We start from the raw sequence: 14,633 nt of genomic DNA on the forward strand, positions 1-14,633 counted from the left end.
TGGGTGGATGGATAGTGGACGGGTGGACTGGAGGTGGACAGTTTGTTTCTCCCAGACAAGATAATTTCAGGGGAAATCTTGATTGGAATCCACCCCCATGGGCTAGGAGGCTCTGGTTAGCGGAGTTCCCCCCCCGCCCCTTTCCAGAGCAGAGCCTGCAGCGCGCAGTAGGTCCCCATAGAGCCAAGCGCAGGCTGAAGTCATGGAAGCCCTGCCTGGCAGCCCCTTCCCACTTGGGGGAGGGGGTCACTCAGATGTTGGGCAGCCATTGCACCCTCGGGCTCTCCCCGGGGTGCAGCCTCCTGACACCCTTGCATTCCTGGGAGGGCCCTTCGTACAGTCCAGGCAGGGCCCAGTGAGCCTGAGTCGGGAAGATTCCGTGTCCCAGAGTGAGGGCCGAAGGCGCAGTCCTCCCTGCCCCACCCCTCCTGTGGGGGGCAGTCTCGGCTGCAGGGGTGGGGTGGACGGGGCCGGGGGCAGTAAATGCACAACCTGCTGCCAGGAAGAGGCGACGCTTTATTGCACCTGAGCCCAGCTGGGTGCTGAGGCAGGGCCCTCACAGCAGGGGCAGGAAAGGGGCACAGGGGGCAGGGCTGACCATTGGGGCCTGGGCACCGTTTTCTCTGTGATGGACGCTGCCTGCTGGCCCCTCCCCAGGAACATCAGATGCACCGGGACCCCCCAGCCCCTCCTGGGCCGGACCGGGTGTGGGGGCTACCGCCAGCCCCCCGCCCCTTCTGCTTCTGTTTCTGGGCTCCTCGGGCCTGGGTTTGTTCATCCTTCAACCTCGGGGGCCCCAGGGGATGAGTGGGCCTGGGCGGTTGGGGGACAGGAGGCTTCTGGGAAGTCAGGGGGAGTTTAAGGGACCCCAAGGGTGCTGGGGACAGGAGGCACCCCGGCCGCACCCCCTCTCTGGGGTCCTCATGGGGCGCCGAGACCTGGAGGCGGCAGCTCCTTGTGGCTGTAATACTCCACCACCTGCTTGGGCACCTCAGCCAGCACGCACCTGGCCAGCGCCGCGGGGGGGGCCTGCGGGGGGGACACCTGCTCACAGGGCCTTCCTGGTCCTCGGCCCCCAGCCTCACCCTCCTGAGCCCTGCCTGCCACCTGGTGTGGGAGCCACCGAGGGGACCACAGTCAGGATTCACCTGGTGGCCAGGTGAGCCTCCAATAAGCAGGTAGACCCTGAAAGAGGAGTCTGTGGTGCCCGACACCTCAAGTGGCAGCTGATGGGCTCGGGGCACCTGCCCTGAGTGACATATATGGTCACGTGACCCCTCCCCTGGGTCAGTGGGCTGCAGCTCGCCAGCCACTGAGAGGAGAGAAGGTGGCCCAGGCAGACAGGCAGGCGAGGCAGCCTCACGGCCCCCCAACCCCCGCCTCCCCAGCCCCCGCTCCCCAGGGAGGCCGCCTGGTCCACGTGGCGGATTGTGTGTGCTCACGTGGACTCACGGCCACGCCCAGGGCCCCCCTAGGTGTAGCTCTGACATGTTCATAGCAGACAGGTTTTCAGGTGATTGAAAGCGGTTCAGGTCCCACTCAGGGTGGGGAGAGGAGACAGGCTCAGGCTCCGTCCACGCGGCGCCTGCCTCTCCCGGCCCCGCCTGAGTGGGACCTGCCGCCGTCGCTGGGACGGGGGCGCCTCCGGGCCGGGCCCTGGACCCCCAGCCTGTCCTGACACTCACGTTCTTGAGCTCCCGGAAAGGCACGAACTGGACGATGTCCCGGAGCGCGGGCTCGCCCCGCGGGGAGCGCAGGACGCCGTCGTCCCCGTCCAGCACCTGCATGTCCGAGAAGTCGGCGTTGCCCACGCCCACGATGATGATGGACATGGGCAGGTGGGAGGCCCGCACGATGGCCTCCCGCGTGTCCGCCATGTCAGTCACCACGCCGTCGGTCAGGATCAGCAGGATGTAGTATCGCTGGGGACGCGGGGAGATTGGTTGGTGGGCCTGGGGGCTTGACCCGGGGAGGCAGCCCCCCTGGAAGACCCCCCAGATGGCCTGGGGGGGACTGCAGACACCCCTTCGCCGTGGTTTCAGGGTTTTCTGGGGCGTTTTTGCTGAAGCACAATATGTACACGAGAACCAGGGAGTCCGAGCCTGTGCCCTGCACACACCGGTGCCCATGTCACTGGTCATCACCCCCAGCGCTGCCGGGGTGACCCCCTTGCAGATGGGGGGCTGAGGCAGTGGAGCCCCCACTTGAACCCAGGTCTGAGGCCAGAGAGCAGGGACCTGCAGGTCCCGGTGGAGAGACCCCGAGACCCAAGGAACGGAATTCAGAGAGGGGCCCTCCTGGGGCGAGGGAACTTAGCAGCTAGCTGTGCATGGAGAATTTTGGGGGGCGGCCAGGAGGTGAGCCAGCTCTCAAACGGTCCAGAAAAAAGACAAGCCCGGCCGGCGTGGCCCAGGGGCTGAGCATTGACCTGTGAACCAGGAGGTCAGGGTTCGATTCCCGGTCAGGGCACAGGCCCTGGTTGCGGGCTCCATCCCCAGTGGGGGGCGTGCAGGAGGCAGCCGGTCCATGGTTCTCTCTCGTCATGGATGTTTCTCTCTCTCCCTTCCTCTCTGACATCAATAAATAATATATTTTTTAAAAAGAAGATGACCTTTGCACTGGCTGCCCTCCCCCTCCCCACGGCCGGTCCTTGTCTCCCCACGGCACCCACACCTCCTCACGCACCCGGTCCCCACGGTGCCGCTGCCCCCGGTACCTACAGAGGCCTCCCCGGTGCGCTCCTCGGCGGCAGCCACGCGGGCCACCTTGGAGATGATGGGCGCCACGTTGGTGGGGCCGTAGAGCTGGACGCGGGGCAGGCAGTTCCGGTAGGCCTCCACCACGCCCTGGATTCCTGCGGGGGAGGCGGTGAGTCCTGCCCTCGGCCCCCCCCGCCCCCCCCCCCCCCGCCCTTGCCCCTCGGGCTCCTACCTTCACACTCGTCGTCCTCAGGGTTGAAATTAATGGCAAAGTCATGGGACACCTGAGTGGACACAAAAGGGACTTGTCAGCTGCCTGCCCTCCCCGGCCCCGAGGCCTCACCGACTGGGAGACAGACAGACAGACAGGCCCTGGCATCACTCCAGCCCCTGGATCCAGCGGGACCCGATTTGCATTTGTAATTGTACCAGGGCAGCCCGGCTGGTGTGGTCAGTGGGTGAGCGTCGACCTAGGAACCAGGAGGTCACCGTTCGATTCCCAGGCAGGGCACAGGCCCGATTCCAGGCTCCACCCCCAGTGGGGGGCGTGCAGGAGGCGGCCGATCCGTGACTCTCTCTCGTCATAGATGCTTCTGTCTCTCCCTCCCTCTCCCTTCCTCTCTGACATCAATAAAAATATATTAAAAAAAAAATACCGGCCCCGCCCCCCCGCCCCCTCCCCCCTCCCCGCATGGTTTTCTGCCTAAGCCAGTCGGACTGTTATTTGTAACTAGAAGATCCCAGGCTAAAGTCCCCCCCTCCCGCCTCCAGAGGTCAAAGGTCAGCCCCTCTGGCTGGGAGGCCAGGGTCCCCAGTGCCCGGCAGAAGGGCAGTAGCCAGGGGTCCCAGGACCCAGCATGGCCAGGGTCCCTCTGCCAGGAGGGGCACAGAGGGAGACGCCCAGGGCCCGGCCCCAGGCTGTCCTACCTCAAACTTGGGGGGAATCCGGGCTCCAAACCCCAGAGCAGAGAACCTCTTGTCGCTGGAAGAGAGGGGGCCCGTCACACAGGACTCCTGGCTCCCGGCGGGAGTGGGGCTCACAGAACTCCGTGCCACCCCTTCCCACCCCAGCCAGGCCCTGAGCCAACCTGGGGGAACGGGGCACGGTGCAGGCAGGTGGGGACAGAGCCACCGGGCCCCCTCCTCCCACCGCTGCTCAGGCCTGGCACCTGCTGGGGAGGCACCGGCCCGGTGAAGGTTGGCTTCCTGCCCCCTGGACCCCAGACAGGAGCTTGCCCCTCCATGGCCTCAGTTTACTGCTCTGCGAAGTGGACGCAGGCCCCGCCCCGGTGTCCGTGTGAAGGGTGAAGGGGACCCTGTGGTGAAGGCCCTCCCCACGTGGACACACGGTCTCTGACCCGCTCCACCTGGATCCGCAACGTGGAGCCAGCCACCCGGCTGTCACCGACCGTGGCCCGTGCACGCCTGGCCTGGGCGGCTGCTCTGATGGGTGGACACATCGGTGATGCCCATCCCCTGGCCCAGGCCGGAGCTGGAGCTGGAGCTGGGGCCGGAGGACGCACCTGTCGTAGTCCTGGCAGACCTCGCCCACGGCCACCAGGGCCTGCAGGTACTCGTTGGGCTGGAAGGGGCTGATGTAGTGCAGGGAGCAGCTGTTCCGGGGGTCCCCGTTGGAGGCTGTGAAGTCGATGGCCACCTGTGGGGACCCCACGGTGATCCCAGAGCCCCTTCCCTCCTGGCCTGGGATGGCTCCTGCACCCCTCATTTGACAGGTGCGGGAAACCGAGGCTCGGGGAGCCACTCAGCCAGGGGCATCTCAGAGCGGCTCCCGGGGCCTTGGGAGGGGCCCTATGGGGACACCGGTCGGTGCCTCCTGCACCCAGAGCCACCCCCTTGGCTGGACTCGTGGGCCAGGCAGTGGGAAGGGCTGGGCCAGGACCGGGCACCTCTCAGCTGCCACCCTCCCCACCACCCCCTCCGGGGGCCAGCCCCGCCCTGGTCCCCATGCGCGGGCTCAGTCACACCCTCAGGTGAGTCTGGTTCGTTCAGTGAAGCCATGGGGTGGAGACGGGGGGGGGGGGGGGGAGGGACTGGGCTCTCCAGGGCCACACCCGCCTGCTGTGACCCCCCTGTCCCTCTGAGTCAATGGCCCTGTGTCCTCTCCGCACGTATTTCATCTGTTCCTATTGGGGGTGAGTCCTGGCCATGTCCCCCCCGAGGTGCCCGGTTCCCCTGCACAGCGAGGGGACCCCAGGAAAAGGCCCAGGGAGCTCCCAGGACGGGGTCCCCAGACCCAGCAGGAGGGCCTGGCTGTCCCCATGTCCGTCCTGGGAGCCAGGCCAACTCTGAGCCGCGTCCGGGTGGGGAGGGCCCCGGGAGCTGCGGGCCTGGGTGCTGACTCCCGCCCGTGGGCGCACCTGGCCGGCCGGGGGGAGGGGCCCTGGGGTCCTGTGGACGCACCGTGAAGTGGATCTGGCAGCCGCCCATGATGTAGTCCAGGAAGGAGTAGACCCTGGAGAACTTCCAGGCAGCGGGGTCAGCAGGGCCTGCCCAGGACACCCACCCGCGGGGGCCTGAGGCTACGGACAGGCGGGCGGGCGGGCGGGCGGTCCCCCTCCCCCAGGCCCTCGGCTGCCCGAGTGCCCAGCACCTGCTCCTGCTTTCCTTCTGCCTCGCCTCCCCTCCGCCCACCCACTTCCTCCCCCACCTATTGGGGAGCACCAGGCATCGCCAAGGCCCTGCGGGTCCATCGGCAGTGGGGGGCTTCGGGGGTGGGGTGCCCTTGCCTGGCAGGTGGGCGGGGCTGCGGGCAGCGGCTGCGCTCACCTTCAGGTCGGCCAGGATGACCAGCCCCGAGTTCCTGTAATGGCGCTTCTTCTGCTTGTACTTGGCGTTCACGCATTCCCACTGGGCCTGGGCACAGGGACGGGCAGAGACCCCCCCCCAGAGTGCCAGTGCCAACACCCACCCCGAGGGCTGGGGGCTGAACGCTGAGCCCTGGCCGGGGTTTCCCAACTGTCCCTGCCCGTGCGCCCGGCAGGTGGTCTTTCCTGGAGGAGCCGGGGTGCAGGGCCGCGCCCACCTGCGTCCGGCTCCCGGCGGCCCCTTGAAGCCGGGTCGGGCCGGTTCCCGGAGCCTCACCTGGTCCTCGGCAAAGGCCGCCTGCATCTCGGCGAAGGTGGTGGCAAACTCTCCGATGAAGTCGTGTTTCCCGCGGGAGTCGTGGTCCCAGACCAGGCACTGCAGACCCGGGTCCCTCAGCGCCTGCCCCGGGGCCCCCCTGGCGTCCACCCCCCCCCCCCCCAGCCCCCAGGACGTCTCCACCTTCAGCGGCCGGGTCTCCTGGCAGCTGCACAGGGAGTTCAGCGACACCTTGAAGGGCTCCCACACGGGGCTCAGGTTGTCCTTCACCACCTGGGGGCCGGGAGGGGGTGAGCCTCAGGCTGGAGCGGAGCCTGGGACCCCGCCCATTGGGAAACACCTCCATCACCTCCGCCAGGTCCCTGGACCACCTGCTCCTCCTCCTGAACAGACTCTATTCTAGAAGCTGGAATAGCCCGGCCGGCGGCTCAGGGGGTGAGCACCGACCTATGAGCCAGGAGGTCAGGGTTCGATTCCCGTCAGGGCACAGGCCATAGTGTGGGCTCGATCCCCAGTGGGGGGCGTGCAGGAGGCAGCCGGTCCATGATTCTCTCTCATCATGGATGTTTCTCTCTCTCTCTCTTCCTTCCTCTCTGAAACCAATAACTTTAAAAAGCTGCAATTAATTTATCTAGAAAGAAAATGCCCCTCACGCGGTCACCTGCTGGGCCTGACAGCAGAACAGCCCCTACATTCTCTCACCAGCTCCACACCCACCCGCCAGGCCCCTGTTCACAGGGGATGGAGGGTGTTGGGGTTCGGGGGATGCAGGGAGTGAGGGGTCAGCTGTCCTTTCACCCCCGTGCCTGCGGGACGGCAGGGGACGTGGGCGCGGCGGGCAGGCCGCGGGGCCAGGGCCCTCACCTCCGTCCGGTACACCAGCTGCTCGCTCTGGTCGTCGTTGACCCGGTACAGCTCCAGGAAGGGGTCCGACTTGCTGAAGACGTCCTGGGGGCGCGGGGGGAGCAGGGTGTGGGCGCGGCCAGCCCAGCCCTCTCTGCCTCGCCCCCAGACCTCAGGCTCCTCAGCCTCTGAGGAGGGCACAGCCCGTCGGGGAGCGTGCCCGATGCCCGTGGCCTTCACTGCCCTCTGAGCGGCGGTTCCCAACCTTGTTCTGGCCACACCCACCTCAGCATCGCTAACATCCTGACCCCCCCAGACCCCCCCTCACATGGAATTCTTATACAAAAAGGGAGCTCCTGGTCACTAACTCGGTCTAACGAAGCTTCCAAAGCACATGGCAGCCATGAAAGAGAGAAATCAAAGAACGAAAGGACAGTGGAAGTTCTGAGGAGGAAATGACTAAGAAATTGTTAAAAAATAATCATACGAAGCCATAGGAAAAAATAGCAAAGTTTCAAAACATAATCGAGAACTGAAATGCGTAAATATGTCACAACATATATTCATAGGCTGTCTAGGAGGCCCCCAGAACCATAAGGAATGCAAAACATTCACTGTGAATAAGTCATTCTCAGATTGCCCCCCTTAAAGATCAAACTGCCCCCTGAGGGCGTGTGCCCCACGCGGGAGCCACTGGGCTAGAGCCCTGCCGGCCCCCAGCAGCCTGGCTGTGACTCTGGCCTCCGCTGCACACCTCCAGCCAACGCCACCTGCTCCCGGGACCCCGGGGGCTGCTCAGGGGACATGTCCCCGTGTCCGCGAGGCCAGTCTGTCCTGGGCCTCACCCGAGGGGCGGAGGCTGGGGTCCCCTCACCCCTGCAGCCCAGCCCCAGGTGGCCCCCCTACACTCACCTTGTCGTCCAGCTTCTGGGCCCGGAAGGAGAGCTCGACGTACCCGTTGTTGGTGGAGATGTCCTCAGCTACCACCTGCGGGCGAGGCCACAGCTGCGCTGGCTCGGCAGACGCGGTCGCCCCCCTTCCCGACCGACTGCGGCCGCTCAGAGGACTACCCAGTCCCCCACCCCGTCCGCAGTGCAGCCCCGGCCTCGGCCTGGCTCTCATCTTCCCCACAGGACCCTCAGAGCCAGGTGAGGGCGGAGTCACGGTGGCGAGGGCGGGCACAGGTCTGAAGGGCGGCGGGCAGGAAGGGGGCGGCCTCACCGTGATGGTGGACTTGCCCGCGTTCCGGCCGAACTTCAGCAGCAGCGGTCGGGTCACCTTCTTCTGTGCCACAATCTGGGGGTCAGGAAGGTCAGGGAGGGGTTGGCCTTTGCCCCCCGGGGACCCCGTCTCCCTGTCTCCTCACCCCGGTGGCCCAGCAGCCACCGCCCACGGCCCTCTCCCCGACACTCGGCCGCCTGATGCCTCTCTGTCCCTCTGTGGCTGCCACCTGCTCTGCCAGACACCCTCGTCCCGCCCCCCCCCCATCGCCCATGTATCAGAGGAGAAACTGAGGCTCAGAGAGGCTGCCCAGGGTCACGTGTTGCTGCGAGTTAGCCCTGGGTCTGTGCTGGCGGAGCGGGTGGTGCAGGGGCAGGAGCCAGACTGGAGCCGCAGCCGGCTCTCCACCCTCCTGCCCCTGGGGTCTCCCGCCCGCCCGCCTCACCCCGCCTCCTCCTCCGCCCTGGCTGCCTCCCCCACCAGCGTATGGGCCCTGCCCTGGGCCAGTGAGGGGTACAGGGACGCCATATGCAGCCAGGCCGCCTGCTCACCAGGCAGCCTCAGGTGGCTGGGTGTCCTCAGCTGGTAAGTGATGGCCTCCCCCCACGGCTGGGAGGACCAGCGACTTCCTGCGGGGGGGTTTGTGGGGGGACCCCACCCTTCACTGGCCGAAGACCCGGGGGTCCTCAGCTACGCCATGGGAGGGTGGCACTGACACTCCTGGCGCTGACCTGACCCGCCCCACGCCAGCTCCGGTCTGGCCCGAGCTGGGCAACCGTGGCAAAGAGAGAGAGTCCAGGCAGGAGCCGGGATCTCCCCACCCGCCCCTCAGGGTGCCTGGCTGGCAGCGGCCGAGCCCTCGGGAACATTCTGAGCAGAGAGAAGCCAGGCCCAGGTGGGAATGCTCTCTGTGAGGTGGGGGCCTCATGCGGGCCCCCCGACTCTCCCATGGTGGGCTTCCCTCCGGGCCTCCTGCCAGGGACAAGGGCAGCTGGGGCCATAGCATTTCCTGCACGCGCGGCCCTGGGCGGGGCCTGAGGCCGGGGGCGGGGGGGGGGGGGGGGCGGGCTTTGCTCTAAGTGCCCTGTTTCCTGGGAGGAGGTTGAGGCAGAGCCAGGGACGCCCTCAAGGTCGCCATCGCCTCCCGCTGCCCCCTCCACCACGGACTGCCACGCTTCCGATGGCAGGGCGTCCGAGGGAGTCGCCGGGAGGATGCCAGGCAGGAGGTTCTAATGGGCGTGTCTGTTGTCTGAAGTTTATGTGAACATCCAGACGTGCGTGTCCATGGATCTGCACCCGTGTGTGCACGCGTGTGCCTGTGCCTGCGCACGCACACACATTTGGGGTGTCTGTACATATATGTGTGTTTGTGCATACATGCGTCCCCATGTGCATGTATGCAAACACATGCATGTATACAAGTGCTTTGGCACACCTGCCCGAGCGCATATTTGTACACGCATGTTTACATGTGCATGTGTGTGCGTGCGTGTGTGTGCTGTCCTCTTCCGTGCTAGTGATGGCAGGTGGGAGGCATGCTGCCCTGATGCTTTTCCCCGGGACCATGCCCTTCCTAACTCTCAGTCCTCTCATCTGTGAAATGGGTGACAGAGGGTGTGCCCTAGACCAGCTCCGGCCCAGGCAGCGAGGGGATGAGTCACACAGACATCACGTCGTGTAAAAGACTCAGGACACAAATGGGAACATCCCCTGTGGTTCATGGACGCGAGGCTCTAGAGCAGCCTGCGGAGGAGGGGGGCCCGCGTGGTCTGGGTGCTCGGTGCACACAGCTGCCTGACTCATCCGTCTCAGACCTTAAGGTCTCCATGTCCCACTGCATGTGAATCAGCCTCAGGAAAAGAGAAGTGCCCCCCAGGGCGCTGGGGGCATTCCATGCCGGACAGCCTGGCGTGAGCCCTTGTTAACACTGACGGTGGAGGGGAGGGGACACTGTCCCCCTTGCGGGTGGGGCTGGGTGAGGAGCCCGCTGGGCCGGCCTCGGCCGCAGGGAGGGACGGGGAGAGCCCGTGGGCCGAGTGGAAAGGCTCCCTCGTGCCGTGGAGGTGAAAGGGCAGCTGCAGGACAGACTACTATGCACTTTGCTTTAAAACTACACAGAAAAAATCGCACGCCTGTTTCCTCCTGTGAGCTTCGTCTCTGGTCGGATGCAAGGACCTGGGGACAGGCAGGAGGGAGACGGGCCCGCAGCCCTTCTATGCTCTTGGAGTGCTGAGCCCCACGAAGGTATGACCCAGTTTGGAGGGACACGTGTTTAAGGATGACCCCTAAGGAGTTTGTAGGGGAGCCGTGGAGATGGCAGAGCCAGGATGCTCGTCCAGAGGGACCCAGTGGTGCCCGTGCCCACGCCCACGCCACCCCGGGCATCGCGCCGGCTCTCAGGACAGCCCAGGAGCCGCCCTGCCCTCCTGGGTCTCTCCTGCCCCGTCCCTCCCGCGGGGACGGGCGCCCACCTGCCCCAGGGTGCACTCCATGCCCCCCAGGAAGTCGTCGTCCTGGCAGCTGAGGCTGCCGGGCCCGTGACTGTCGTAGACTTCGAACCGCAGCTTCTGCGCCTCCTCGAAGGAGTAGTCGAGTGTGAAGACCTTGGAGAACGTGGGGTGCAGGCAGCTCCGGACGACCTCTGTCCTGTCCACCTGCAGCAGTGGGAGCAGCCCGTGGGGGGGGGGGCGGGGAGAGGGGGGCTTCCACCAGGCCCGCCCCGGGCCCAGCCCCGTCCCCGGCCCTCAGGCGCCCTCTCCTGGGGACACCCCCACCAACCTGTGCCCACCCATCAGGACCCAGCTCACCAGGACCCTCGGCACCTCCCGCCTGAAATGAAGGTGACTCCTGGCCAACATGGCAGCCCCGTCTCTGCACCTCCTCATCTCGTGCCCGCTTGGCCTGCTCTATCCCCATATCACGATGGGGAAGCTGAGGCTCAGCTCTCTGAGTTAGGGACGGAGCCCCGGAACCTGGGCCGGCACACCCAAAGCAGAGACCTCTCCCCAGCACCAGCTGGGCAGGCAGGGGGCCCGGGCAGGGGGCACAGAGGCCGGGGTCCAGCTCTCTCCTCCATCCAACGCGCCCCCACCCCCAGCACAATCCCCTGTCAGGAGGTTTCTGTGCAGCCCTTCGGGGTCCCACAGGCTCCTGCACCCAAATGAGCGTCTGCATTAGGCAGCGCCCCAGCCAAGCCACAAAGGCTAATGGGGCGGGGGGGCAGGGAGGCTGGGGCACAGGACTCCTCCCCGCACCCCCTCTCCAGCGCCCCTACTGCCAGGCAGACCCTGGGCTGAGCCGCCTTTCAGCCCTTCACCCCTGAGGTGGGTGACCTTGGGGTTCCTCAGCGGGGGGGAGGGGAGGGAGGGGGAATAGGGGTGTGACTGCACAAGGTCAGAGCTCGCCCCTCAGCAGCGGGGTCCCCTCCAAGGCCCCCACCGAGGCTCCCGCAGCCAACACCAGTCCCCCCCCCCCCAGCACCTCTGCTCTCCCCCTTTGAGGTGAGATGGGGACCTAGAAGGCGCGATGTACAGCTCGGAGCGCCCAGGGCTGCCACTCGCCCGAAGGGAGGGCCGAGCCAGGGGTGACAGGGTGCCGGGTGTGGGAACCACCCTCAGGACGGAGAGTCCAGGGGAGAACCCCGTGTCGCGGAGACGGAAATGCCCCAGAGCCAGGTCCACGGGGCGCATGAAGGCGGCCCAGCGACCCCTCCCCCCGTGCCCCCGGCTGCACTGGTGGGTCACCCCGGAGGCGCTCCAGGGTGGAGGCGATGGGCTGGGGCCCCTCTCCAGGGACATCCCGGTCTCGGGGTCCAGTCCCGGCCGGAGCCGCGCCCCCTCCCTGCCCGGACCTGCGGCGGCGCCTCTGCCGGAGGAAGACCTGGCACCGAAGCGAAGCTCCTGGCTGCCCGGCGCAGAGGACCCGCAACCCAGCCCAACTCCTGCTCCCCACTCGCCACCCGCGCCCTCAAGACCCCGTGGGACCCCACTCAGCACCCCCTCTCTGTCCTGGAGCTCGGCCGGCCGCTGCCGCATCCAGTCCAGCCCTGCCAGGCTCCCTTGGCTCCTGGTGCCCACTCTCTAGCCCTGGTAACCCCGACCCCGTGCACCCCACCCCGACCCCGTGCACCCCACCCCGAGCCCGTGCACCCTACCAAACCCATGCACGCACCCCGACCCTGTGTACCCCACCAAACCCATGCACCCCACCAAACCCCATGCACCTCACTCCAACCCAGTGCACCCCACCCCCAACCCGTGCACCCCAACTCCCGGACGCCCCGCCCTGCGCCCTGCCAGCGTCTCCAGCCCCTGGGTCTCTGCGCCCCCAGCCCCGCCGCCTACCTGCACCCACTGGCCCTGCGCCTGCAGCAGCAGCACCACGCTGGGGTCCGACTTGGTGAGCGGGTCGCGGTCCAGCAGGTGCCGGCAGCTCAGCCGCAGCTCCACCTTCGAGGCGCAGGGCGCCGGCACCACTCGGGGGGCCACCGCCGCCCCGCGCGCCCAGCCCGCGCTCATGCTCCCGGCGCCGGGACCCCGCCAGTCAGCGCCGCGGGCTGCAGATGGCCCTGCCCGGCGGGCACACGCGGTTCCGCGGCGGCCACCACCGGGGACTGAGGCGGGCGGGGCGGCGGCCGGAGGCGCGGGCAGTGGAGGGGCGGGGTTTGGCGGGTGTGTGATGGGGGGACTGGGGAGGGGACAGCGGCGGGGAGCCTGGGCCGGCAGCAGCTGGAAAAGGCGTGGCCCCGGAGAGGGTGCCCGCGCAGGCTGGGCTGGGACCGCCCAGGGCACGGGGCGCCCTCCTGGACTGTGGCCGGTGCCCGGGGCCGGGGTCCCCCAGGCAGGAAGCGAGGGCTCCGGGAGCCGGTTTAGCGCCGAGTCCCTGCGCCTCCCCCGAGCTCTCCCCATCTCCGGTCCCAGGCACTGGGCGCCGCCGCCTCACTCAACCTTCAGCGGGCGCTGCTGGGCGCGGGGCGCGGCTGGGCTGGGGCTGGTGGCGGACGAGCTGGCGTCCACTTTGGTGGGACTTGCCCCTCCCCGTCCTGGGGGTGCCAGGCTGAGGGTCAGAGACTGACCAGGTGTGTGTGGGGCCTTCCACACCCTCCCCCAGAGCCAGCCGAGGCAGCAGGTCGGGTCCATGGGAGGGGCTCCGTCTGCCCCATCTTCACCCCCCACCACCGGTCCTGGCAGGCGAGGGGCTGTGGGCAGAGGCCAAAGCCACCTCCCCGCACACTCTGCCCATTTTTGCCTAAAGTGGGCACAGACCGGCCCACAGCCACGGCGGGAAGAGGGTCCAGGTCAGGGGTCCAGCCTTGTTCTGGCCCCGCCCCGCCTCAGCCTCTAACATCCCGGTGCCCCTGTGACAGGGAATTCTCCTTACTCACACAGCGAACTCCTAGTCACACGGAGGAAGCCAAAAGGCCACGAACTTGGTCTAAACAAGCGTCCAAAGCACAAGAAAGAGAAAAACCAAAGAACGAAAGGACAGTGGAAGTTCCGAGGAAGAAATCACTAAGAAATTATTTAAAAAATAAAAATATGCAGTGATAGGAAAAAATAGCAAGTAAAGTTTCAAAACATATAATAGAGAACTGAAATGCATAAAAATGTCACAACATATATTTATATGCTGCATATGAGGCCCCTAGAACCATAAGAAATGCAAAAAATTCACTGTTAAAAACTCATTCTCCAATTGCCCCCCTTAAATATCAAATTGCCCCCCTGTGGGCGTGTGCCCCAAGCTGGAACCACTGGTCTCAGGTGAAAGGGGCCAAGGACGAGGGGAGCAGGGACCAGGCTCCGTGCACTCATGCTGCTCAGGGCTCAGCCTGGGCTCCCGGGACCCCAGAAGAAGACCCTGGGGTCAGAGGGCCTGCCCCACAGGAAAGGGTGCTCCCAGCGGCCGTGGACTGCGGGAGGTCCCCACGGAGGAGGAGACCGCGGGCAGGAGGCAGCAGACAGCGTCCCTGAAGGTCGGACAATAGGGTTGGGCTCTGGTGCCCCCGGGAGGGCTGGCCTGGCACCAGACCCACTTCCTGAGCCTCTGGCTACTGAGGTGAAGGGCAGGCCACACACAGAGGAATGTGGGGCCGGTCTGGTACCCCTTCTCCTGCTCCACCCGCCCTCCGTGTCCACCCCTCTTGGAAGCTGGCCCAGGTTCAGGCCGCTTTGGACACCAGCCTGCACCCCTTGCGTCTTTCCCAGCCCAGCTTCCTAAGGATGGAGGCGGGGAGAGGGGGACTCTGAGTCCTTAGTCCACCAGCTGAGCATGTGGGCTGTAGGGGTGCCTCTCGGGCTTGTAGGGGCTCCAGGCCCTCCCAGAGCCAGCTTCCCCAGGACACCTGCCCGGCCTGCATGCTGGACCGGACCCTCAGCCATGCTGAGCGGCTGTGAGGATACGGATAGGGACCCCGGCGAGTGGCTTGCTCTGGTGGGCACCCAGCCCCCCAAAGGCACGTGCAGTGGCTCCTGGCAAGGCTCAGGGTCTCCCCTACCCGCTTGCAGGCTCCTCCCGCCAGGCCTTGGGGAGCCATCGCGAGGACTGACCCCCAAGCCCACTTCAGCACCAAGGACAGCGCCAGCACCTTGGGCTCTCCATGCGCGTGGCTGCGCTGACTGCCGTGGGTTAAGCCTCACAACCATCCCACAGAAGAGGAAAGGGAGGTTTGGGGCCCGGCCGGCGGGGCTCAGGGCGTGAGCGTCGACCTATGAACCAGGAGGTCACAGTTCAATTCCCGGTCAGGGCACAGGCCCGGGTTGTGGGCTC

At 66.5% G+C, this 14,633-nt stretch overlaps 1 protein-coding gene across 7 annotated transcripts; it reads right to left on the reverse strand.

Annotated features, from left to right (window-relative positions):
- Window positions 1-497: 497 nt before the first annotated feature.
- CPNE7 (copine 7) lies at window positions 498-12,473 on the reverse strand. 7 transcript variants are annotated; one of them, XM_081108282.1, is made up of 15 exons: window positions 12,209-12,466; window positions 10,337-10,519; window positions 7,866-7,940; window positions 7,557-7,631; window positions 6,666-6,749; window positions 5,985-6,074; window positions 5,802-5,900; window positions 5,487-5,573; window positions 5,121-5,180; window positions 4,223-4,356; window positions 3,627-3,681; window positions 2,932-2,983; window positions 2,721-2,854; window positions 1,686-1,922; window positions 498-1,029 (listed from the first exon to the last, which is right to left on the reverse strand). In XM_081108282.1, exons 1-15 carry the CDS (start codon window positions 12,380-12,382, stop codon window positions 922-924), a joined length of 1,647 nt encoding a protein of 548 aa, XP_080964408.1. In that variant the 5' UTR covers window positions 12,383-12,466; the 3' UTR covers window positions 498-921. The 7 variants fall into 7 exon arrangements, 5 of the variants coding, with proteins under 5 accessions (XP_080964408.1, XP_080964406.1, XP_080964407.1 ...); XM_081108280.1 differs by having other exon boundaries at window positions 1,686-1,781; window positions 5,121-5,206; window positions 12,209-12,454; XR_013996917.1 differs by having other exon boundaries at window positions 5,121-5,172; window positions 5,487-5,900; window positions 12,209-12,473.
- Between the last annotated feature and the right edge of the window lie 2,160 nt (window positions 12,474-14,633).

The sequence above is a fragment of the Myotis nattereri genome, assembly GCF_964212035.1.
Source record: "Myotis nattereri genome assembly, chromosome: 15".
Classification (NCBI taxonomy): Eukaryota; Metazoa; Chordata; class Mammalia; order Chiroptera; family Vespertilionidae; genus Myotis; species Myotis nattereri.

Coding starts and splice junctions, on each gene's coding strand:
- CPNE7 (XM_081108278.1), bottom strand. CDS start 12,382: ATGAGCGCGGGCTGGGCGCGCGGGGCGGCGGTGGCCCCCCGAGTGGTG. Junction 3,682..4,222: donor GTCTGCCAGGACTACGACAG/GTGCGTCCTCCG, acceptor CCTCTCTTCCAG/CGACAAGAGGTTCTCTGCTC. Junction 2,984..3,626: donor GGATTCCCCCCAAGTTTGAG/GTAGGACAGCCT, acceptor GTGTCCACTCAG/GTGTCCCATGACTTTGCCAT.